Source organism: Panulirus ornatus, chromosome 18, assembly GCF_036320965.1.
Source record: "Panulirus ornatus isolate Po-2019 chromosome 18, ASM3632096v1, whole genome shotgun sequence".
Taxonomy (NCBI): domain Eukaryota; kingdom Metazoa; phylum Arthropoda; class Malacostraca; order Decapoda; family Palinuridae; genus Panulirus; species Panulirus ornatus.
The window spans coordinates 39,251,140-39,276,795 of NC_092241.1; the positions used below are offsets into that span (position 1 = coordinate 39,251,140).

The window sequence follows — 25,656 nt, forward strand, 5'->3', positions numbered from 1 at the left end:
GGGAAGGTTGTGATAAGTGTAGGTTTAGTTTCTGTATTTATGATTACCGATAATGGGACTTGGGTGGGGCCCAGGAATGTATCTCACCTTTTACTACAGTAAGTAGAAATATGCTTGCTTTGCAGGGATTTGCTTGATACTGCCTGTTCTTTGAAAACATCATCCATGCAAAGCAGTAGAAGGTTATACATGAGTAGCAGTGGAGGAAAATGGAGAAGGGAAGAACGAGAAAGATATGATTTAGAATAAGATGAAAGGAAAATTGGAATGTTCCTTTGTTGGCACAAAAGCTATACAATATTTTGGCACAAAATTTATACAGTATTTAAAAGGTATAAGAGGGCAAGAAATGATCAGTAGTATAAGTAATGGGTAGTTTGTTGAATTCTTTAGTATAGATCTTAAATATATGAAGAAGTTCTTTTATAGTAACTAAGCTGGGAATGAATGGAATGAACTGAATGAAGAAACTATGAATGTATACATTATATAAAAGCAGAACAAAGGATAGTTGTGAAAGTTTAAAAGCCTGGTCCTTATCATTGTAAAACTCTTTCTGTTTAAGGATGAGTTGATGTGATGTCTGTTTCTCTACTACATTGTTATGCTTCAGTATTTTCTATTTTAAGAGCTTTTCTTAATGACTTTAATTGTTTTTCAAAAGGCAAGTTTTCCTCCTCAAAGATTTTAGATTTTTTTGCTTATTTTGTTTTTCTTTTCTCAATTTTGTCTATGTAGAAATGTTTGATGAAAAATTTTGTTCATGACTGAAGCATATGACAAATAAAAGTAACTGTATGCTTTTAGTTTATGTATTGTGTATTGGAATAAGTAATATTGATAGAAAGCTGAAAGAATAATCTACTTTGGTAGAATTCTTTACTGTAGTGAATGGTACATACTCAATCTTTTCCTTATCTAGTGTATGTGTCATGTAATATTGCCTTGGAAAGATTTGAACCTCACAGAGTTTTTGTATACTTTGCAGTTTACTGTAGCTTTTCAAAATTTAAACCATGCAGTATTGTACATTGTGAAGATTCATGAAACTCTCTTACTGATTTAACCATAAACCTATTGTCTACTCATCTTGTTTTTTCTATTTTTATTTTTTCTTATCTTGCCGTGGTACATTTGACTAGAACTTGACCGTGCCAGCAAGGCTGCAGGTTTCATATAGGTTTTATTTAAGGTGTCTGCCATTTTATCCTTATGTTGTCCATTTGTATGTTCGTTTTTGGAATCTTTTTATAGCTATCTCGTAACATTCTTCGCATATAGGAACAGAACTTAAGAGCATTCAAAGTGTTACAGATGTGCATTCAGGAGTTTGGCTATATATTAGCATTTTATTAAAAGAATGAAAAATTTTTACATATAGAAGGCTTCGGTGGTGTAGTAATTTGGTTAAGCTCTATCTATGAACACCTTTCTATATTTATCTTGCCTCTTGCCATTGTTTTCCACTCTTTATATATCTTTTTATACTTAATATTTTCAGTGAGTTGCACCTTTCTGCTACATGGCCATGTGTAAGTGAAGATGTGCTGGTAGACAGTGATGTGTACAGTGATCTCAACCCTGGTTCTGCTCCATTGTGGACAGCTCGCCTTGTGACTTCAGCATCTCCTCCTTGTCTTCTCTCTGAATATTTGATGGAGTTCCTTCATGTGTGTCGAAATACTCAGTCTGTTTCACAAATTTTAGGACCTGATTTTATTCAAGATATGGATGGTAAGTATTGATTTTAGATTAATAAGTGAACTTGTATATTTTTGGTACAAGTATGAAGTACTAATAAGGTAATATGTAATGCACAAACAACCCTTCTTAATGGTGTAGTCTTTGAAAGGAGAATATGGGTAAGATGCTCTTTAACCAAAGTGCTTTTGAAAATTGTTTATGTATCATCCTGTTTTGTATGTTTAGATTTTTTGATGGGATTTAGATTGATAGAAATTGATACTTTAAAGAAATACAGTTAGATTAAGGGATTCATTACCAAGTTGTTCTTTGTAATGTCAGATTCTCCCTTGCAGTGCACAAATTGTATCCATCACTCCTCTTGTAACCTCCTCCTCCGCTGCTATGCACTGTTGTGCTTGTTGTGCTTGGCTGGGCTACCCTCAAACGTTCACTTTAACATTCCACCACAACAAAACAAAGGATTTGGCTTTCATTATTTTTTCAGGTTTCACACCTCGGCATGTCTATTTTTCTATCGATATCTTTGATGCCTATTCCCTTTGGGAACTCCCTCAGGTGGGTGTCACGGCAAAAGAGTCTCTAAGACTGGTGAACTACAATGCCTCACTCTTAACAGGCCACTGGCAGAGGGCAACTCTAATGCAGGATTTTCAGAGGCTCCTATTTAATGTTCCTGTTAATTATTTCTGCCTAATATCCTAATATGTCTGCCTAATGTTCCTGCATAATGTTCAAACCTGCTACTTCTGTTTAATGCTCCGAACTAATGCTTCTTCCCACTACTTTTACCTAATGTTTCTACCTAATGCTCCTGTCTAATGGTCCTACTTACTCTTCTTGTATGTCTTTGATTAAAGAATGTAAAATGTTTTCAAGTGTTTTCTCATATTTTTTGTATACAGTAGTAGCCAGACTTTCTTGTAGCCATAGTGTATGTATTAATGGGTTAGAGGATATTAAGTCTTGAGTGAAGCAGTTTCATTTGCATGACTGTGTTTGTTTAGCTTTTGTCAGCACCTTCTGTTCTGACTTTGTACATTATGTTTCCTTCTGGAAACTAAAGGTTTCTTGAGGACTTTTGCTTTTTTTTATTTCAGTTAAGATATTTCTTTTCAAAATTGTTTGCATTTTTCTGTGTTAGAGAAGTAGCAACAAAAAAAGTAAAAGATTTGGCCTTATTTGTTCCCATCACCATTTTAACTGTCATGTGTAATGCCCGGAAACCACGGCCCTCTCTCTACAGCCAAGCCCCACAGACATTACCATGGTTTCCTCACTTCCTCACAGTTTTCTCCAATCAAACTTGCACTCCAACTGACCATTCTCTCCTGTGCTCAACCTAATAACCTAGCTTTTATTCAGATTTACCCTCAACTTTCTCTTCTCATATACACTCGTTAAACTCAGAAACAAACTTCTGCAGTTTTCCACTTGATCATGTCTTTTCATTTGATAAGGTGATATTGATTATCAAGTAGATTTCACTGCAGAAAGAACTATCACTGGAAGAAAGCATGTTATTGAAAGGAACCTATATTTGTCAGTACTGTGTTTCTCTTGTCATGAATCTTATTTTTTTTTTTTTTTTTTTTTTATACTTTGTCGCTGTCTCCCGCGTTTTGCGACCGGTAGCGCAAGGAAACAGCGAAAGAATGGCCCAACCCCCCCCCATACACATGTACATACACACGTCCACACACGCAAATATACATACCTACACAGCTTTCCATGGTTTACCCCAGACGCTTCACATGCCTTGCTTCAATCCACTGACAGCACGTCAACCCCTGTATACCACATGACTCCAATTCACTCTATTTCTTGCCCTCCTTTCACCCTCCTGCATGTTCAGGCCCCGATCACACAAAATCTTTTTCACTCCATCTTTCCACCTCCAATTTGGTCTCCCTCTTCTCCTCGTTCCCTCCACCTCCGACACATATATCCTCTTGGTCAATCTCTCCTCACTCATTCTCTCCATGTGCCCAAACCATTTCAAAACACCCTCTTCTGCTCTCTCGACCACGCTCTTTTTATTTCCACACATCTCTCTTACCCTTACGTTACTTACTCGATCAAACCACCTCACACCACACATTGTCCTCAAACATCTCATTTCCAGCACATCCATCCTCCTGCGCACATGAATCTTATATCTTTGACTAAGATTTGTCTGATATGCTATATGTTTACATTGTGATTTGCTGCTGAGTGGATGATGTTATGAGTGAAAAGTACAGAACTGAGTTAATAAGTTAAGACATATACAGTGTATAATGTTATTAATACATAGATTTGATATGGAGTTGTGCTTAGAAAAAACTCTGGTGGAATCTCTTTTTGAAAAAGAAATATGTATATATGCAATATATTGACCCTTGATCTGTTATGGGAGCTAGGGACAGCCTGAGGCTCCTTCGCATTTCTGTTCCATGTTGCTGTGCTAGGCTGTGTTGCTGGGGAAGACCACTTGCTTATGTCATGACTAATCCACAAAACATTGGTGATGCTGTACTATCACATATGACATAAACACAAATGAAGGCCACATACTAAATGGCCAGAACACTTTCAGATACCAGTTTTTACAGAATTATTACTGTGTGGGAAGGGAGTTTTGAACTTGAGGGGCTCCATCTTTTCAACTTCTCTTTGATCAAAAACCATTGTCTGTCTATCTATCTATCTTACTTTTACCTTTTTATCTGTCTATATGCTTGTCAGTCTGTTATCATTCTCTTCCCATTTCATGTGAGTATATCATGTAAATACAGCTTGTGCAACATTATTAACTCTCCCCTGCTCTTTTTTCACATCATTTACTTAGGTTCTGTGTGTTAAAGTAAAGCTTGACCTTCTATAGTATCAAAAGTGGTTTTATGTTTTCCTGTTACACACTAAGTTGCTTTGTCAATTGAACCAAGGATTTCTATTCAGAAGCAGACAGTAAAAGTTCAGACCACAGAACAGAGCGTGCATAACTACCACTGTATGCCTCACAACCACAAACATTCAGCTCTTTCATCGAAACTTAAATGCTTCCATACAATTACGCATCAGCATGTTCAGCACATATGCAGGAACACTAACCCCATCCCTCCACAGACCATTTCAAAACCCTTCACCATCCTCCACTCAGAAACAAAAAGGTCTTCCTTGTTTCACACTTCTACACACTATACTCACAGTTTGTTACAATTATTGCAAAGGAATACAAATTCGAATATCAACAGACCATTAGGTTCTTTTGAGGCTATTTCTGATGGTGAAGATATCAGAAACTCATATATTAGTGTGGTAAAAGTCAGAAGTTACACAGATAATGCAAAGAAAATTTCGTGCAAATTGCCAGTCTGACTAAGGAGGAGCAAATAACATAAGTTGTGAACTTGAGGCAAAATGTTTATTAGGTGTTTTCTCAAATGTATCTATAGTTCTGATTTCAACCACTCTGATTGGCAAATCGTTCATTATGTTAAAAATCATGTTGAAGAAAAAGTACCTTGTCTCATTTGAGATGAAATGTTTGCCCATGACTTTGTATCCATTACTTCAAGTGAAATCAGATGAATCAAGTCTTAAGTATCTTAAAAGATCAAAATTATCAAAGCCCTTGATAATTTTGAATACCTCTTAACCTTATGTTTTCTAAGCTAGATAGATTTATCATTTAAGCTGCTATCATAGGATTTGTTCCTCAGCCCTGGAATCATCTTGGTAGTTCGACTCTTCACTTTCTTCATTCTGTCCATGTCTTTTTTTTTTTTTAAGTTAGGGTGACCAAGACTGAACATAATATTCAAGGATGATTTCCTTGGACTTAAATTTGAAGGCTCTAACCCATGAATCCAGAAATTTTGTTTGCGCTTTTCACTGCTTCTATGCACTGCTTACTTGGCTTTAGGTTACCAGAGATTATTATGCCCAGATCTTTATCCTCCTCATATACCTTTTGCAGTTCAACAGAGTTCGTACTCTATTGTTATGTAAAAGTTTGCACTTGTTTATACTAAAATTCATTTGTCACCTGTGAGTCCAGTCCATTAGTGGGTCTTTGTCAGTTTGAAGCTGATAAAACTTTTTTTTTTTTTTTTTTTGCCGCTGTCTCCCGCGTTTGCAAGGTAGCGCAAGGAAACAGACGAAAGAAATGGCCCAACCCACCCCCATACACATGTATATACATACACGTCCACACACGCAAATATACATACCTACACAGCTTTCCATGGTTTACCCCAGACGCTTCACATGCCCTGATTCAATCCACTGACAGCACGTCAACCCCGGTATACCACATCGATCCAATTCACTCTATTCCTAGCCCTCCTTTCACCCTCCTGCATGTTCAGGCCCCGATCACACAAAATCTTTTTTACTCCATCTTTCCACCTCCAATTTGGTCTCTCAATTCTCCTCGCTTCCTCCACCTCCAACACATATATCCTCTTGGTCAATCTTTCCTCACTCATTCTCTCCATGTGCCCAAACCATTTCAAAACACCCTCTTCTGCTCTCTCAACCACACTCTTTTTATTTCCACACATCTCTCTTACCCTTACGTTACTTACTCGATCAAACCACCTCACACCACACATTGTCCTCAAACATCTCATTTCCAGCACATCCACCCTCCTGCACACAACTCTATCCATAGCCCACGCCTCGCAACCATACAACATTGTTGGAACCACTATTCCTTCAAACACACCCATTTTTGCTCTCCGAGATAATGTTCTCGACTTCCACACATTCTTCAAGGCTCCCAGGATTTTCGCCCCCTCCCCCACCCTATGATCCACTTCCGCTTCCATGGTTCCATCCGCTGCCAGATCCACTCCCAGATATCTAAAACACTTTACTTCCTCCAGTTTTTCTCCATTCAAACTTACCTCCCAATTGACTTGACCCTCAACCCTACTGTACCTAATAACCTTGCTCTTATTCACATTTACTCTCAACTTTCTTCTTTCACACACTTTACCAAACTCAGTCACCAGCTTCTGCAGTTTCTCACATGAATCAGCCACCAGCGCTGTATCATCAGCGAACAACAACTGACTCACTTCCCAAGCTCTCTCATCCACAACAGACTTCATACTTGCCCCTCTTTCCAAAACTCTTGCATTCACCTCCCTAACAACCCCATCCATAAACAAATTAAACAACCATAGAGACATCACACACCCCTGCCGCAAACCTACATTCACTGAGAACAATCACTTTCCTCTCTTCCTACACGTACACATGCCTTACATCCTCGATAAAAACTTTTCACTGCTTCTAACATCTTGCCTCCCACACCATATATTCTTAATACCTTCCACAGAGCATCTCTATCAACTCTATCATATGCCTTCTCCAGATCCATAAATGCTACATACAAATCCATTTGCTTTTCTAAGTATTTCTCACATACATTCTTCAAAGCAAACACCTGATCCACACATCCTCAACCACTTCTGAAACCACACTGCTCTTCCCCAATCTGATGCTCTGTACATGCCTTCACCCTCTCAATCAATACCCTCCCATATAATTTACCAGGAATACTCAACAAACTTATACCTCTGAAATTTGAGCACTCACTCTTATCCCCTTTGCCTTTGTACAATGGCACTATGCACGCATTCCGCCAATCCTCAGGCACCTCACCATGAGTCATACATACATTAAATAACCTTACCAACCAGTCAGTAATACAGTCACCCCGTTTTTTGAATAAATTCCAGAAGATGATAAAATTCCGGAAGATGATAAAACATATTCACACTTTAATAACTTGACAAACACCAAACATCCTTCTCCTCCAACCCAATCTTGCTCTCTATTCCACCAAATGTGTGCCTTTCAGAAACAACACTTCCCATACATGTCATACTTTCTTATCTGTGTTCTGAAAAACACTGAACTCTACAGCATTACAGACATTAATTCAATTTGTCACAAAATTCCATGTATCCCAGAACCATCTTCCATGCTGAAGACACCCAACACTTACTTTACAGCTGCCATTCTTTTACTCTCTTAAGACAAACTTAAAGCATCATTATGTTTTTGAAGTGTTCCCACCCACTGGATGTGGATAGCTTCCTGAGCACTGCAAGCGTTCCATAGATGGGTTCCAAAAGCATGAGTAAGTAAATACAGTATTTTCTTTTGAGGTAATTATCAACCTCTAAAGCTCACATTTTAAAAAGGATAATTCTTAAAGCATTTATTGCTGATCATTTCAGCATCCCCATTTACCAAAAGCAGCAGCATTGTTTGAAGGTGTTTCTATGAATGTTGCCAAATGATTTGGTTGGCAAATATACTACATGGAATCAGTGAGTTTGAAAAGAGTGAGAAGGAAGGTAGCAAGCAAACCAGAGGGGGTTGGGCACTCTATTTTTTTCTAGAGTTAAGGATGTGAACTTTAGTTGTAAGATTACTTCTAAATAAGATGCGTGTATGCATTTGAACCATCCCCTATAAGTAAGGAAAGAATGAAAGATATTAGATGGTAGCGCTACCTCGCCAACGTGGGAGATGGCGAATAGTATGAAAAAAAAATGAAAATGATCATAGCAGGTATGTGGAAAGGGGAAAAGGAAAGAAAGGAAACATGAAAGGAGAGAGGAAATAGATGATATAAGGCAAAATAAGAAAATGCATCCATTATCGACGGACAGTGAATCAGCTTTCGATATAGTAAACAAGAACAAATTTTTGGAAGTCTTGTATCCCTGGTATTCATGGAAGACTTCTGAATGCTGTTCATATTTTTTTCTGATAAAGAAAGTGCTTATATATTTAGTATATCCAAAGCCTTGGACAGGATGTGGCATTGGGGCCTCATCTCTAAGCTTCCCTCTCTCACTTTACTCCCTCATATCAAACTTCATCTCTGGCTGCTCTATCTCTTTGGTTGTTGGTAGATCAACCTCTCCCCTTTCCTCCATCATCGTTAGTGTCCCTCAAGGTTCTGTCCCATCTCCTATACTATTTCTCCTTTTTATCAACAATCCTTTCTTCAACAAATAACCAATGCACTCAAATACTGAGAACTCAACACTGCATTCCTCTACATCTTTCAATTCTGCTCCTTCTCTCGATTTGCATCTTCTTTTGACAGAACTTCACCAGTAAATTCAGACTTGAACAGGATATCTTGGCAGGGGGGAGTCGAAATCTGGTTAAATATAATACCTCAAAGACCCAGTTTCTGCCCATCTCTATTAAAACTGTCACAATTTTCCTCTTTTCTTTGATGGTTCTGTAATTCCACCACTTGATTCAGTGAAGATAAATGGTATTACTGTAACATCCACTGTGTCTTGGAAACCACACATTACAGAAATAGCTGTTTGCCTCTAAGATACTGTGAGTCTTGTTTAAATGTCGAAATATCTTTTTTTCCAAAAAGTTGCTCTGTTTAGTAGGTAGTAGGCAGCCAACAAGTAGGGTGGCATATTACCAGTACTACCCACCTGACATCTGCTTAGTGAGCCAGCACTTCAGTGGTTTTCAAGTTGCACTCCTCTGATTCAGGTAGCTGTCTTTTCTTTCTTCCTCACTAACATGTGGACTACTGGCATTCTATCCACAAGTATACAGTCTCTCCTTGTCATTATAACACTTGACAACTCTTAACTCACACAGCTCATTTTTTGTAACTAAATTTTCCTTCGGTGAGCACTATGCGCTAGCCCTGCCTTTTGGCAAATTGGTAGGAGCAGTAGATATAAGTAGTAGGTAGGAACATTTAGGCAGGAGCATTAGGTAGAATTAGTGGGTAGGAGCTTTAGATAGAAGTTGTCATTAGGAACATTAGGTAGGAGCCTCTGCAAACACCATGCTAGACTTGCCCTCTGCCAATGGCTTGTTAAGGGTGAGGCAATAAAGGCTAAGAAGCAGCACTAGAATTCTTTAGTTTTGGAGACTGTCACTTTGAGGGGGTTTCAGTTAGAACAGGTGCCAGAGATATAAATAGATAGATAGATAGATAGAAGTTACTCAGTCTGTACAAAGGATTAATCTGTCCTTGTATGGAGTACTGCTCTTACATCTGGGATAGTTTTAGCTTTGCATTTTTACCTTACCTGACAGTCAAGAGTGGTCCAACTTTTAAACTCTCCCAGGCTAATTTCAAAACTTGACCAACTTATAAACTCTCCCACGCTAATTTCAAAACTTTACCTACTTTCCCCATGCTACAATGTTGGTTTACTTCCCACTTCTATAGGTATTGGCTTTTTGCTCATGAGAGCTAGCTGCTTGTGCCCCCACTACTAGCTAGCCCACTCAGTAGGCAGGCTGCTGTGTCACATGCTTACTGTGTGGCCATTGGCAACTCAAGGATGGGCCATTATGATGACTGTTTTTATTCATACACCCGAATCATTGGAAGTCTTTTCCCTCTCATGTCTTTCCCAATAACTGTGACCTGGCACATTTAAAAAGTCAGGGTTTTCAGTTTCTCCAAAATTCATAAGTACTTGTCTCTTGCTTTTCCTTTTTATTAACCTATCCATATTTCAATCTAGGTACATCCTTGATATGGACTTTTGCCAGAATGAATACTTCAAAATGAATTCAGGTGTGTCATCATGATTATGTGATGCATTTATAGATGGGAAAATATATGAGATGGAGTGATTTCTCGGCACATTTGAACTATGGATGAGAAGAATGGTAGCTTTTACTGCTATTATATATGGGTGATACTCTTCTTGAAATTGAATAGAATGAGTAAGTGGATAGAATGATAGCTTGTTTTGATTTTAAGAGGAGAATTTTGAAGGTAAGTGCAAGCAAGAGCACATTTCTTATTTTGGACAGATGTAGTCATTTATAGTTTGATGTCACTTTAAAGTAAGATAGGGGATAGGGGATAGGGGAGAAAGAATATTTCCCACGTATTTCCTGTTTGTAATAGAGGGCGACTAAAGGGGGTGGGGCAGGGGGCTGGAAAACCCCCTCCTTGTATTTAAATTTCCAAAAATGGAAACAGAAGAACGAGTCAAGCGGGGAGTGCACATCCTCCTTGAAGGCTCAGATTGTGGTGTCTGACTGTGTGTGGATGTAACCAAGATGAGAAGAAAGGAGATATAGGTAGTATGTTTGAGGAAAGAAACCTGGATGTTTTGGCTCTGAGTAAAGGGGAATAGTGGTTTGGGAATGTCTTGGGAGTAATGTCAGGGGTTGGTGAGAGGACAAGAACATAGGTAGGAGTAGCACTACTCCTGAGGCAGGAGTTGTGGGAGTATGTGATAGAGTGTAAGAAAGTAAATTCTAGATTGATGTGGGTAAAACTGAAAGTGGATGGAGAGAGATGGGTGATTATTGGTGCCTATGCACCTTGTCATGAGAAGAAAGATCATGAGAGGCAAGTGTTTTGGGAGCAGCTCAGTAAGTGTGTTAGCAGTTTTGGTGCATGAGACCAGTGATTAGTAATGGGTGATTTAAATGCAAAGGTAAGTGATGTGGCAGTTGAGGGTACAGTTGGTGGGCATAGGGTATTCTGTGTTATGAATGAAATAGTGAGGAGCTTGTTGAGTTGTGTGCTGAAAAAAGACAGGTGAATTGGAATATCTTGTGGAGGCAAAGGTGAAGATTTGTAAGAGTTTCCAGAAAAGAAGAGGGAGTATTGGGGTGAAGAGAGTCGAGAGCATATGTGAGCTTGGAAAGGAGACTTGTGTGAGGAAGTTCAGGAGAGATTGAGTGTAGAATGGCAAAAGGTGAGAGCAAATGACGTGAGGTGAGTGGGTGAGGAATGGGATGTATTTAGGGAAGCAGTGATGGCTTGCACAAAAGATGCATGTAGCATGAGAAAGGTGGAAGTGGGCAGATTAGAAAGAGTAGTGAGTGGTGGGATGAAGAAGCAAGGTTGTTAGTGAAAGAAAAGAGAGAGGCGTTTGGACAATACTTGCAGGGAAGTGGTGCAAATGACTGGGAGATGTATAAAAGAAAGTGGCAAGAGGTCAAGAGAAAGGTGCAAGAGGTGAAAAAGAGGCAAATGAGTGTTGGGGTGAGAGAGTATCATTAAAGTTTGGGGAGAATAAAGATATGTTTTGGAAGGAGATGAAATAACATGTGTAAGATGAGAGCAAATGGGAGCATCGGTGAAGGGGGCAAGTGGGGAGGTAATAACAAGTAGTGATGAAGTGAGAAGGAGTTGGAGTGAGTATTTTGAAGGTATGTTGAATGTGTTTGATGATAGAGTGACAGATATAGGGTGTTTTGGTCAGGGTGGTATGCGAAGTGAGAGGGGTCAGGAAGAATGGTTTAGTATACAGAGAAGAGGTGGTGAAAGCTTTGTTGAAGATGAAAACTGGCAAGGTGGTGGGTTTGGATGGTATTGCAGTGGAATTTATTAAAAGAGGAGGTTACTGTGTTGTTGATTGGTTGGTAAGGATATTCACTGTATGTATGGACCATGGGGAAGTGCCTGATGATTGGTGGAATGCATGCGCATGCATAGTGCCATTGTACAAAGGCAAAGGGGATAAAGGTGAGTGTTCAAACTACAGAGGTATAAGTCTGTTGCGTACTCCTGGAAATTATATGAGAGGGTATTGATTGAGAGAGGGTAAAGGCATGTATAGAGCATCAGATTGGGGAAGAGCAGAGTGGTTTCAGAAGCAGTAGAGGATGTGTGGATTAGGTGTTTGCTTTAAAGAATGTGTGTGAGAAACACTTAGAAAAACATTTGTATGGATTTGTTTGTAGCATTTATGGATCTGGAGACGGCATATGATAGGATTGTTAGAGATGCTTTGTGAAAGGTATTAAGAGTATATGGTGTGGGAGGTAAGTTGCTAGAAGCAGTGAAAGTTTTTATCAAGGATGTAAGGCATGTGTATGAGTAAGAAGAGAGGAAAGTGACTGGTTCCTGGTAAATGTCAGTTTGCTGCAGGGGTGCGTAATGTCCCCATGGTTGTTTGATTTGTTTATGGATGGGGTGATTAGGGAGGTACATACAAGAGTTCTGGAGAGGGGTGAGTATGCAGTCTGTTGTGGATGAGAGGGCTGGGAAATGAGTCAGTTGTTTGCTGATGATACAGCTCTGGTGGCTGATTCAGTTGAGAAACTGCAGAAGTTGGTGACTGAGTTTGAATGGAGAAAAATTGGAGAAAGTAGAGTGTTTTAGATATCTGGGAGTTTACTTAGCAGCGGATGGAACCATGGAAGCAGAGGTGAGTCACAGGGTGGGGGAGGGGGCAAAGCTTTTGGGAGTGATGCAGAATGTGTGGAAGGAGAGAATGTTATCTCAGAGAGCAAAAATGGGTATGTTTGAAGGAAAAGCAGATCCAACAATGTTGTATGGTTGTGAGGTATGGACTGTAGATAGGGTTGTATGGAGGAGGGTGGATATGTTGGAAATGAAATGTTTGAGGACAATATGTGGTGTGAGATGGTTTGATCAAGCAAGTAATGAAAGGGTAAGAGAGATGTGTGATCATAAAAAGAGCATGGTTGAGAGAGGAGAAAAGGATATGTTGAAATGGTTTGGACATATGGAGAGAATGAGTGAAGAATGATTGACAAAGAAGATATATGTGTCAGAGGTGGGGGGAACAAGGAGAAATGGGAGACCAAATTGGAGGTGGAAGGATGGAGTGAAAATGATTTTGAGTGATAGGGGCATGGACATACAGGAGGGTGAAAGGCATGCAAGGAATAGAGTGAATTGGAACAATGTGGTGTACCTGGGTTGACATGCTGTCAGAGGCCTGAACCAGGGCATGTGAAGTGTCTGGGGTAAACCATGGAAAAGTCTGTGGGTCCTGGATATGGATAGGGAGCTGTTGTTTCAGTGCATTACACATGGCAGGTAGATACTGAGTGTGAAAGAATGTGGCCTTTTTTGTCTGTTTTCCTGGTGCTACCTCGCTGAAAGAGGCGGAAGGGATGGTATTTCCTGTGTGGTGAGGTAGTGACAGGAATGGATGAAGGCAAGGAAGTATGAATATCTACATTGTATATATGTATATATCTATGTATGTATATGTTGATATGTATGTATATGTGCATGGTAGAGGATGTGTGGATCAGGTGTTTGCTTTGAAGAATGTATGTGAGAAATACTTAGAAAAGCAAATGGATTTGTATGTAGCATTTATGGATCTGGAGAAAGCATATGAGAGTTGATAGAGATGCTCTGTGGAAGGTATTAAGAATACATGGTGTGGGAGGCAAGTTGTTAGAAGCAGTGAAAAGTTTTTATCGAGGATGTAAGGCATGTGTACGTGTAGGAAGAGAGGAAAGTGATTGGTTCTCAGTGAATGTAGGTTTGCGGCAGGGGTGTGTGATGTCTCCATGGTTGTTTAGTTTGTTTATGGATGGGGTTGTTAGGGAGGTGAATGCAAGAGTTTTGGAAAGAGGGGCAAGTATGAAGTCTGTTGGGATGAGAGAGCTTGGGAAGTGAGTCAGTTGTTGTTCGCTGATGATACAGCGCTGGTGGCTGATTCATGTGAGAAACTGCAGAAGCTGGTGACTGAGTTTGGTAAAGTGTGTGAAAGAAGAAAGTTAAGAGTAAATGTGAATAAGAGCAAGGTTATTAGGTACAGTAGGGTTGAGGGTCAAGTCAATTGGGAGGTGAGTTTGAATGGAGAAAAACTGGAGGAAGTGAAGTGTTTTAGATATCTGGGAGTGGATCTGGCAGCGGATGGAACCATGGAAGCGGAAGTGGATCATAGGGTGGGGGAGGGGGCGAAAATTCTGGGAGCCTTGAAGAATGTGTGGAAGTCGAGAACATTATCTCGGAAAGCAAAAATGGGTATGTTTGAAGGAATAGTGGTTCCAACAATGTTGTATGGTTGCGAGGCGTGGACTATGGATAGAGTTGTGCGCAGGAGGATGGATGTACTGGAAATGAGATGTTTGAGGACAATGTGTGGTGTGAGGTGGTTTGATCGAGTAAGTAACGTAAGGGTAAGAGAGATGTGTGGAAATAAAAAGAGCGTGGTTGAGAGAGCAGAAGGTGTTTTGAAATGGTTTGGTCACATGGAGAGAATGAGTGAGGAAAGATTGACCAAGAGGATATATGTGTCGGAGGTGGAGGGAACGAGGAGAAGAGGGAGACCAAATTGGAGGTGGAAAGATGGAGTGAAAAAGATTTTGTGTGATCGGGGCCTGAACATGCAGGAGGGTGAAAGGAGGGCAAAGAATAGAGTGAATTGGAGCGATGTGGTATACCGGGGTTGACGTGCGGTCAGTGGATTGAATCAAGGCATGTGTATGGGGGTGGGTTGGGCCATTTCTTTCGTCTGTTTCCTTGCGCTACCTCGCAAACGCGGGAGACAGCGACAAAGCAAAAAAAAAAGAAAAAAAATATATATATATATATATATATATATATATATATATATATATATATATATATATATATATATATGTGTGTATATGGGTGGTTTGGCCATTCTTCGTCTGTTTCCTGGTGCTACCTCACTGGTGTGGGAAACAGCAATTAAGAATAATGATATGAATTTTTATGTTAATAAGTTTCGAATTGTTAGGGTGTAATGAGCAGAGAAGATGGAAGTATTAATGCTGAATTGAGAATAGTTTTGCCAGGATGGAGACAGAAGGTGTACTAAAAGAATTTGTGAATGGTAAGTGTTTAAGAGTTGTTCTTTTGATAAGATGGCAAGTTTTGACCCAAAAGAATTGATGTAGAACCCTAGTTATCTTTAGATCCAAATGAGTAAAATTAGTAGCATGGTTTTTTGGATGGAAAACCTCTGACATAATGTTTACGTTTTGGAAAATAGGGTAGCATTATTATAAATCTACTCCAGTAAAGGAAACATTTTTTCCTTTCTATGGTGGTGGTTACCCAGATGCTGAAAAATAACTATCCCATAAAATTTCCTTGCTTATGTGTACTAATGTATCCCATATTTATTGATGGTTGAGTGTGAGGTTAGGTAATCTGTGGAAGACCAGCTCTTCTGAAGGATGGGTCAGGTCAGCTGCTTGTTACCTGTTACCATGTTGTGGAATGACATTAGTTAAATAGTGCAGATGATAGGTTGATCTGAGATTTTGTGGTATAATACATAAAATGATGAAAAGAGGTATAATGTGAAAGCATTGGACATATGTAAGGAGTGAAATACAGAGAGCAAGAGACATTTCAAATGTGTAGGGTGGTGGACAAATTTTCAGTCATGTAATGGAGATATTTTGTGTATAACAGTGATATGAATGTTATATAATTGTGAAGATGATCACCCCTTGTAAATGGAATAGAATTGAAGATGTTAGATTCAGGGATAGAAATCACCAAGATAGAAAGTCTTTGAAGATGTAGGGATGCAGCTTAAAAAGATTTTAAAACTGAGTTGCAAATATTAAAGTTAGGGATGGTATGCACATATGCATATAATATGAGATAGGCATGAGCGAAATGAAAGTATCGTATTCATAATTCTGCAGCATTATTACTTTTACGTGTTTTTTGTTTTGTCTGTCACTTTTTCATTATACTTCTTATCTTTTTATTCTTAGTTTATTTCATACATGTATTGACATATTGTAGAAATGTTGACAATCCATCCTCATTTTGATATTCAGAATTTTGAAAGTGCTTTTGATTTTTTTTTGTTTGTTTACTGGAGGAAGTGAAGTGTTTTAGATATCTGGGAGTGGATCTGGCAGCGGATGGAACCATGGAAGCGGAAGTGGATCATAGGGTGGGGGAGAGGGCGAAAATTCTGGGAGCCTTGAAGAATGTGTGGAAGTCGAGAACATTATCTCGGAAAGCAAAAATGGGTATGTTTGAAGGAATAGTGGTTCCAACAATGTTGTATGGTTGCGAGGCGTGGGCTATGGATAGAGTTGTGCGCAGGAGGATGGATGTGCTGGAAATGAGATGTTTGAGGACAATGTGTGGTGTGAGGTGGTTTGATCGAGTAAGTAACGTAAGGGTAAGAGAGATGTGTGGAAATAAAAAGAGCGTGGTTGAGAGAGCAGAAGAGGGTGTTTTGAAATGGTTTGGTCACATGGAGAGAATGAGTGAGGAAAGATTGACCAAGAGGATATATGTGTCGGAGGTGGAGGGAACGAGGAGAAGAGGGAGACCAAATTGGAGGTGGAAAGATGGAGTGAAAAAGATTTTGTGTGATCGGGGCCTGAACATGCAGGAGGGTGAAAGGAGGGCAAGGAATAGAGTGAATTGGAGCGATGTGGTATACGGGGGTTGACGTGCTGTCAGTGGATTGAATCAGGGCATGTGAAGCGTCTGGGGTAAACCATGGAATGCTGTGTAGGTATGTATATTTGCGTGTGTGGACGTATGTATATACATGTGTATGGGGGTGGGTTGGGCCATTTCTTTCGTCTGTTTCCTTGCGCTACCTCGCAAACGCGGGAGACAGCGACAAACCAAAAAAAAAAAAAAAAAAATTTGTTTTGTTTTTTTTTGTTTACAGTGGTACCAAGAGAAATTGAGTGAAGAATGACATAGGGTGATAGTAAATGAAAGAGATGGAGTGGAACAGTAGTGGGGACTATTAAAGGAGTCTGTTCTTAGAAGTGTTGCTGAAGTAAGTGAAATGCAGAAGATGGGATGTGGATGTATGAGAAAGAGTAATGAGAAGTGATTGCTAAGGTCAGATTGCTTGTGAAAGACAAAAAGGGAGGCGTAGGGATGGTATCTTTAGGAAGCGGTTGAGAATGAATAGGAAAATTACAGATGTGTGTGTCAAGAGGTAAAAGCAAAAAAAAAAGAAGATAAATAACTGGTTGGAGGATAGGAAGAGTGCTTGTATAACTGTTAATGGGGGCATGAATGAATGCTTTACAATTAATTTTGGTGTGTCATCATGATAACTTAATGTGTTCATATATAATTTTATTATGCTTAATCGCCATCTCCCGCGTCAGCAAGGTAGTGCAAGGGAACAGACGAAAGAATGGCCCAACCCTCCCACGTACACATGTATATACATAAACGCCCACACATGCACATATACATACCTATACATAGATACATACATACATACCTATGCATACATATACGTACACAGACATATACATATATATATATATATACATGTACATATTCATACTTGCTGCCTACATCCATTCCCGTTGCCACCCCACCACACATGAAATAGTGAGGTAGCGCTAGGAAAAGACAAAAAAGGCCACATTCGTTCACACTCAGTCTCTAGCTGTCATGTGTAATGCATTCCACATCCAGGCCCCACAAAACCTTTCATGGTTTACCCCAGACGCTTCACATGCCCTGGTTCAATCCATTGACAGCACGTCCACCATGGTATACCATATCATTCCAATTCGCTCTATTCCTTGCACGCCTTTCACCCTCTTGTATGCTAGGCCCTAATCACTCTGAAGCATTTTCACTTTCACTCCATCCTCCCACCTCCAATTTGGTCTTCCGTTTCTCCTTGTTCCCTCTACCTCTGACACATATATACTCTTTGTCAATCTTTCCTCACTCATTCTCTCCATGTGACCAAACCATTTCAGCACACCCTTTTCTGCCCTCTCAACCACACTCTTTTTTTTACCACATATCTCTCTTACCCTTTCATTATTTACTCAATCAAACCACCTCACACCACACATTGTCCTCAGATATTTCATTACCTATACATAATACCACCCCCACCACGCAACCCTATCGATAGCCCATGCCTCGCAACCATATAACATTGTTGGAACCGCCATTCCTTCAAACATACCAATTTTTGCTCTCCGAGATAACGTTTTCACCTTCACACATTCTTCAATACTCCCAGAACCTTCGCCCCTTCACCCATCCCATGACTCACTTCTGCTTCCATGGTTACATGCTGCTTAATCCTCTCCCAGATATCTAAAACACTTCACTTCCTCCAGTTTTTATCCACTCTAACTTACCTCCCAATTGACTTGTCCCTAAACCCTACTGAACCTAATAACCTTGCTCTTATTCACATTTACTCTCAGCTTTCTTCTTACACACACTTTACCAAACTCAGTCACCAGGTTCTGCAGTTTCTCACCTGAATCAGCCACCAGTGCTGTATCATTAGTGAATAACAACTGACTCACTTCCCAAGCCCTCTCATCCACAACAGACTGCATACTTGCCCCTCTCTCCAAAACTCTTGCATTCACTTCCCTAACAACCCCATCCATAAACAAATTAAACAACCAGGGAGGCATCACGTACCCATGCCGCAAACCAACATTCACTTGGAACCAGTCACTTTCCTCTCTTCCTACTCGTACACATGCCTTACATACTTGATAAAATTTTTCATTGCTTTTAGCAGCTAACCTCCCACACCATGTACTCTTAATACCTTCCTCAAAGCATCTCTATCAACCCTGTCATATGCCTTCTCCAGATCCATAAATGCTACATATAGAGCCGTCTGTTTTTCTAAGTATTTCTCACGTAAATTTTTCAAAGCCAACACCTGATCCACACATCCTCTACCACTTATGAAACCACAGTGCTCTTCCCTCTCAAACAATACCCTCCAATATAATTTCCAAGGAATACTCAAACAAACTTATACCTCTGTAATCTGAACATTCACCTTTATCCCCTTTGCCTTTGTATAATGGCACTATGCATGCAGTCCACCAATCCTCAGGCACTTCACCATGAACCATACATACGTTGAATATCCTTACCAACCAATCACCAACACAGTCAACCCCTTTTTTAACAGATTTCATTGCAATACCATCCAAACCTACCGTCTTACTGGCTTTCATGTTTCACAAAGTTTTCACTACCTCTTTTCTGTTTACCAAACCACTCTCCCTTACCCTCTCACTTTGCACACTACCCTGACCAAAACACCCTATATCTGCCACTCTATCATCAAACACATTCAACAAACCTTCAAAATACTCACTCCATCTCCTTCTCACTTCACCACTAGTTATTACCTCCTCATTAGCCCCCTTCACCAATGTTCCCATTTGTTCTCTTGTTTTTACTCTCTCACCCCAACTATCATTTGCCCTCTTTTTCACCTATTGAACCTTTCTTTTGTCCTCCTGCCTCTTTCTTTTATATATCTCCCAGTCATTTGCACTACTTCCCTGCAAAAATTGTTTAAATGCCTCTCTTTTCTCTTTCACTAACAATCTTACTCACTTCCCTTTCTAATCTGCCCACCTCCCACCTTTCTCATGCCACAAGCATCTTTTGCACAAGCCATCACTGCTTCCCTAAATACATCCTATTCCTCCTCCACTCCCCTTACGTCATTTGCTCTCACCTTTTGCCATTCTGCACTCAATCTCTCCTGTTACTTCCTCATGCAAGTCTCCATTCCAAGCTTATTTACTCTCACCACTCTCTTCACCACAACATTCTCTCTTCTTTTCTGAAAATCTCTACAAATCTTTACCTTTCCCTCCACAAGATAATGATCAGACATCCATCCAGCTGCCCCTCTCAGCACATTAACATCTAAAAGTCTCTCTTTCACATGCCTATCAATTAACATGTAATCCAATAACCCTCTCTGGCCATCTCTCCTACTTACATACATATACTTATGTATATCTCTTTTTTTAAACCAAGTATTCCCAATCACCAGTCCTTTCTAAGCACACAAATCTGCAAGCTCTTCACCATTTCCATTTACAACACTGAACACCTCATGCACACCAATTATACCTTCAACTGCCACATTACTCACCTTTGCATTCAAATCACCCATCACTATAACCCAGTCTCGTGCACCAAAGCTGCTAACACACTCACTCATTTGCTCCCAAAACACTTGCTTTTCATGATCTTTCTTCTCATGACCAGGTGCAAAGGCACCAGTAATCACCCATCTCTCTCCATCCTCATGGGAAAATATGTGAGATGGAGTGATTACTGGGTACAGCTGAACTGTGGTAGAGAAGAAAGTCAGCTGCAACAGTTATTATAGTTATCATTAGATGAGTTCGTGGATAGATTGATAGGTTGCATAGGTTACTCTATGGTAAGTGCAAGAGGAGGATGTTGAAGATAAGTGCAAGCAAAAGCACAGTTCTTGTTTTTGACATGTGGATAGTTTTAGTGTGATAACTTTTGTCTATCTATCTATCTATCTATATCTCTGATGCCTGTTACCTCCAGGAACTTCCATCAACAGGTGGCCACGGCAAAAGAGTCTAATTATCCCTGTTTTTACATGCCTCCTTCGCATACCCCATTCCATGCATTCTTCCTCTGTTTCTCTCCCTTTAGTATTCCTCCACCCTATTGCCCATGTCATAGATGGTCTTCCACTCACACCAACCTCTTAATTGTATTATCATACATTCTCCTTGTAAACCCCCATACAGTCTTGCATTCTTTCCACATGCCCAAATCACCTCAAAGTATCATGTTTCACCTGTTCTGCCACTCCACAATTCATTCTCTTTGCATTCCTTGCCATACCACATCTCCCATACAACACTTGGTTTCTTTCTTCATTCCATATAGTCACACCACATGCTCTTCTCAAATAGCTCATTTCCACAGCCTGGACTCTTGACCTGTGTGCCTCATGTCACATCCATATTTTGGCTGTATAGGTCAGGGTTGGGAGGACTCTGCTGTTCCTTAATCCTCTCTTCAAATCCATACTTACACCTCTACCCTTCATTATTCTGTTAAGGGACCCAATGACTCTTCTACCCTGTACTGCTCTCTCTATCTCTCCTACCATATCACTACACTTACCCAAAGACACCTCCTAGATACTTAAATTCCCTCACTTCTTCCAGTCTTTTATTCTCCATATCCATCAGCATGATTTAGTACACTTTCTTTTTTAACTGACCCTGTGACTATTTCTGCTTCCATGGTTCCATTCGCTGCTAATTCCTTTCCCAGATATCTGAAACACTTTGCTTCCTCCAATATTTCTCCATTCAAACTTACATCCCAGCTGACTTGTCCCTCAAACCTGCTGAACCTAACAACCTTGCTCTTATTCACATTTATTCTTGATTTTCTCCTCTCACGCTTTTTTCCAAACTCGGTGCCAACTTCTGCAGTTTCTCACTTGAATCAGCCACCAATGCTGTATCATCGGTGAATAACAACTTACTCATGTCTCAGATCCTCTCATCCCCAAAACTCCTGCATTTACCTCCCAAACCACCCCATCCATAAACAAATTAAACAACCATGGGAACATCACATACCCCTGCCATAGACCAAACTTTATTGTGAACCAGTCACTGTCCTCTCTATCTACTTGTATACATTTCTTATATCCATGATAAAGACTTTTCACTGCTTCTAACATCTTACCTCCCATGCCATATACTCTTAAGATCTTTCACAAAGCATCTCTATCAACCCTATCATATGCCTTCTCCAGATCTATAAATGATACATACAAATCCATCTGTTTTTCTAAGTATTTTTCACACACATTCTTTAAAGCAAACATGTGATCCACACATCCTTTACCACTTATGAAACCACACTGTTCCTCCCCAATCTGATGTGCTGTGCATGCCTTCACCCTCTCAGTCAATACCCTCCCGTACAATTTTCCAAGAATACTCAACAAAGTTATGCCTCTGTAGTTTGAACACTTACTTTTCCTTTGTACAATGGCACTACACATGCATTCTTGCAATTCTCAGGCACTTCACTATGATTCATACATACATTGAATATCCTTACCAACCAATCTACAACACAGTCACCCCCTTTCTTGATAAATTCAACTGCATTACCATCCAATCCAATCCCTTGCCAGATTTCATCATCTGCATGGCCTTCTCCACCTCTTCTCTCTTAACCAAACTATTCTTCTTGACCCTCTCACTTTGCACACCTTCCTGACCAAAACACCCTATATCTGCCACTCTATCATCAAACACATTCAACAAACCTTCACTCCATCTCCTCACTTCATCACTACCTGTTATCACTTCCCCCCTTGCCCCCTTCACTGATGTTCCCAATTGTTCTTGTCTTATGGACGTTCTTTATCTCCTTCCAAAATATCTTTTTATTCTCCCTAAAGTTTAATGATACTCTCTCACCCCAACTCTCATTTGCCCGCTTTTTCAACCCTTACACCTTCCTCTTGACCTCCTGTTGATTTCTTTTATACATCTCCCAGTCATTTGCACATTTTCCTTGTAAGTATCGTCCAAATGCCTCTCTTTTCTCATTCACTAACAACTTTACTTACTACTTCATGCCACCTCTCTACCATTTTTTATGAGCCCACCTCCCACATTTCTCCTGCCACATGCATCTCTTGCACATGCCATCACTGTCTCCCCAAATATATCCCATTCCTCACCCACTCCCCTCATATCATTTGCTCACACCTTTTGCCATTATACTCTCAGTCTCTCCTGGAACTTCCTCACACAAGTGTCTTTTCCAAGGTCACTTACTCTCACCACTCTTTAACCCAGCATTCTCTCTTCTTTTTTGAAGACCTCTACAAATCTTTACCTACACCTTAACAAGATGGTGATCAGACATCCCACCAACTGCCAATCTCAGCATATTATCATCCAAGAAGTCTTTCTTTTACATGATTATCAATTAACACGTAATCTGATAATGGCCATTGACCATCTTTCCTACTCATGTATGTATGCTTGTGTGTATCTCCCATTTTAAACCTGGTATTTCCAATCACCAGATTTTTTTCAGCCCAGAAATCCACAAGTTCTTCACCATTTCAGTCCACAAGTTCTGCACCATTTCCATTCTTAACACTAAATACTCCAAGTGTGTGAGAAATACTCAGAAAAACCGATGGATTTATTTTAGAGTTGATAGAGATGCTTTGTGGAAGGTCTTAAGAGTATATGGTGTGGGAGGTAAGCTGCTAGAAGTGAGAAGTTTTTATCAAGGGAGTAAGGCATGTGTACGATTAGGAAGAGAGGATGGTGATTGGTTCCCCTGTGAAGGTTGGTCTGCAGCAGGGGTGTGTGTTGGCCCCATGGTTGTTTAATTTGTATATGGATGGGATGGTTAGGGAGGTGAATGCAAGACTTTTAAAGAGAGGGGTAAGTATGCAATCTGCTGGGGATGAGAGAGCCTGGGAAGTGAGTCAGTTGTTGTTCGCCGATGATACAGCACTGGTGGCTGATTTGAGTGAGAAACTGCAGAAGTTGATGACTGAGTTTGGAAAAGTGTGTGAAACGAAAAAAATTGAGAGTGAATGTGAATAAGAGCAAGGTTATTAGGTTCAGCAGGGTTTAGGGACAAGTTAGTTGGGATGTGTGTTTGAATGGAGAAAAATTGGAGGAAGTGAAGTGTTTTAGATATCTTGGAGTAGACTTGGCAGCGAATGGGACCATGGAAGTGAAAGCGAGTCATAGGGTGTGGAGAGGGTGAAGGTTCTGGGAGCGATGAAGAATCTGTGGAAAGAGAGAACATTATCTTGTAGAGCAAAGATGGGTATGTTTGAAGGAATAGTATTTCCAACAATGTTATATGGTTGCAAGGCATGGGGTATAGATAGGGTTGTACAGAGGAGGGTGGATGTGTTGGAAATGAAATGTTTGAGGACAATATGTGGAATAAGGTGGTTTGATCGAGTAAGTAATGAAGGGGTAAGAGAGATGTGTGGAAATTATGAGTGTGGTTGAGAAAGGAGAAGAGGGTATGTTGAAATGGTTTGGACATATGGAGAGAACGAGTGAGGAAAGGTTGACAAAGAGGATATATGTGTTCAAGGTGGAGGGAACGAGGAGAAGCAAGAGACCAAATTGGAGATGGAAGGATGGCATGAAAAAGATTTTGAGTGATCGGGGCCTGAACATACAAGAGGGTGAGAGGCTTGCAAGGAATAGAGTGAATTGGAATGATGTGGTATACCAGGGTCGATGTGCTGTCAGTGGACTGAACCATGACTTGAAATGTCTGGGGTAAACCATTGAAAGGTGTGTTGGCTGTGGATGTGGATAGAGAGGTGTGTCTTTTGTGCATTACACATGACAGCTAGAGACTGAGTGTGAATGAATGATAGTTTGTTTTCTTGGTGCAACCTCGCTGAAGCAGGGGGTGGAGACGCTGTTTCCTTTGTGGTGGGGTGGCACTGGGAATGGATGAAGGCAAGTATGAATATGTCTGTGTATGTGTATGTGTGGGTATATGTGTATATGTTGATATGTATATATTTTTTTTTTTTTTTTTTTTGCTTTGTCGCTGTCTCCCGCGTTTGCGAGGTAGCGCAAGGAAACAGACGAAAGAAATGGCCCAACCCACCCCCATACACATGTATATACATACGTCCACACACGCAAATATACATACCTACACAGCTTTCCATGGTTTACCCCAGACACTTCACATGCCTTGATTCAATCCACTGACAGCACATCAACCCTGGTATACCACATCGCTCCAATTCACTCTATTCCTTGCCCTCCTTTCACCCTCCTGCATGTTCAGGCCCCGATCACACAAAATCTTTTTCACTCCATCTTTCCACCTCCAATTTGGTCTCCCTCTTCTCCTCGTTCCCTCCACCTCCGACACATATATCCTCTTGGTCAATCTTTCCTCACTCATTCTCTCCATGTGCCCAAACCATTTCAAAACACCCTCTTCTTCCCTCTCAACCACGCTCTTTTTATTTCCACACATCTCTCTTACCCTTACGTTACTTACTCGATCAAACCACCTCACACCACACATTGTCCTCAAACATCTCATTTCCAGCACATCCATCCTCCTGCGCACAACTCTATCCATAGCCCACGCCTCGCAACCATACAACATTGTTGGAACCACTATTCCTTTAAACATACCCATTTTTGCTTTCCGAGATAATGTTCTCGACTTCCACACATTCTTCAAGGCTCACAGAATTTTCGCCCCCTCCCCCACCCTATGCTCCACTTCCGCTTCCATGGTTCCATCCGCTGCCAGATCCACTCCCAGATATCTAAAACACTTCACTTCCTCCAGTTTTTCTCCATTCAAACTCACCTCCCAGTTGACTTGACCCTCAACCC

The 25,656-nt window shown here is 40.3% G+C and overlaps 1 protein-coding gene across 2 annotated transcripts in view; it reads left to right on the forward strand.

The window, feature by feature from the left end:
- Rab3GAP1 (RAB3 GTPase activating protein subunit 1) overlaps positions 1 to 25,656 on the forward strand; it is a 146,450-nt gene that overhangs the window by 33,829 nt on the left and 86,965 nt on the right. For both annotated transcript variants that reach the window (XM_071672992.1, XM_071672991.1), the window contains exon 7: positions 1,502 to 1,734. In XM_071672992.1, coding sequence (XP_071529093.1) covers positions 1,502 to 1,734 — 233 coding nt within the window. The remainder of the gene's footprint in view (positions 1 to 1,501; positions 1,735 to 25,656) is intronic.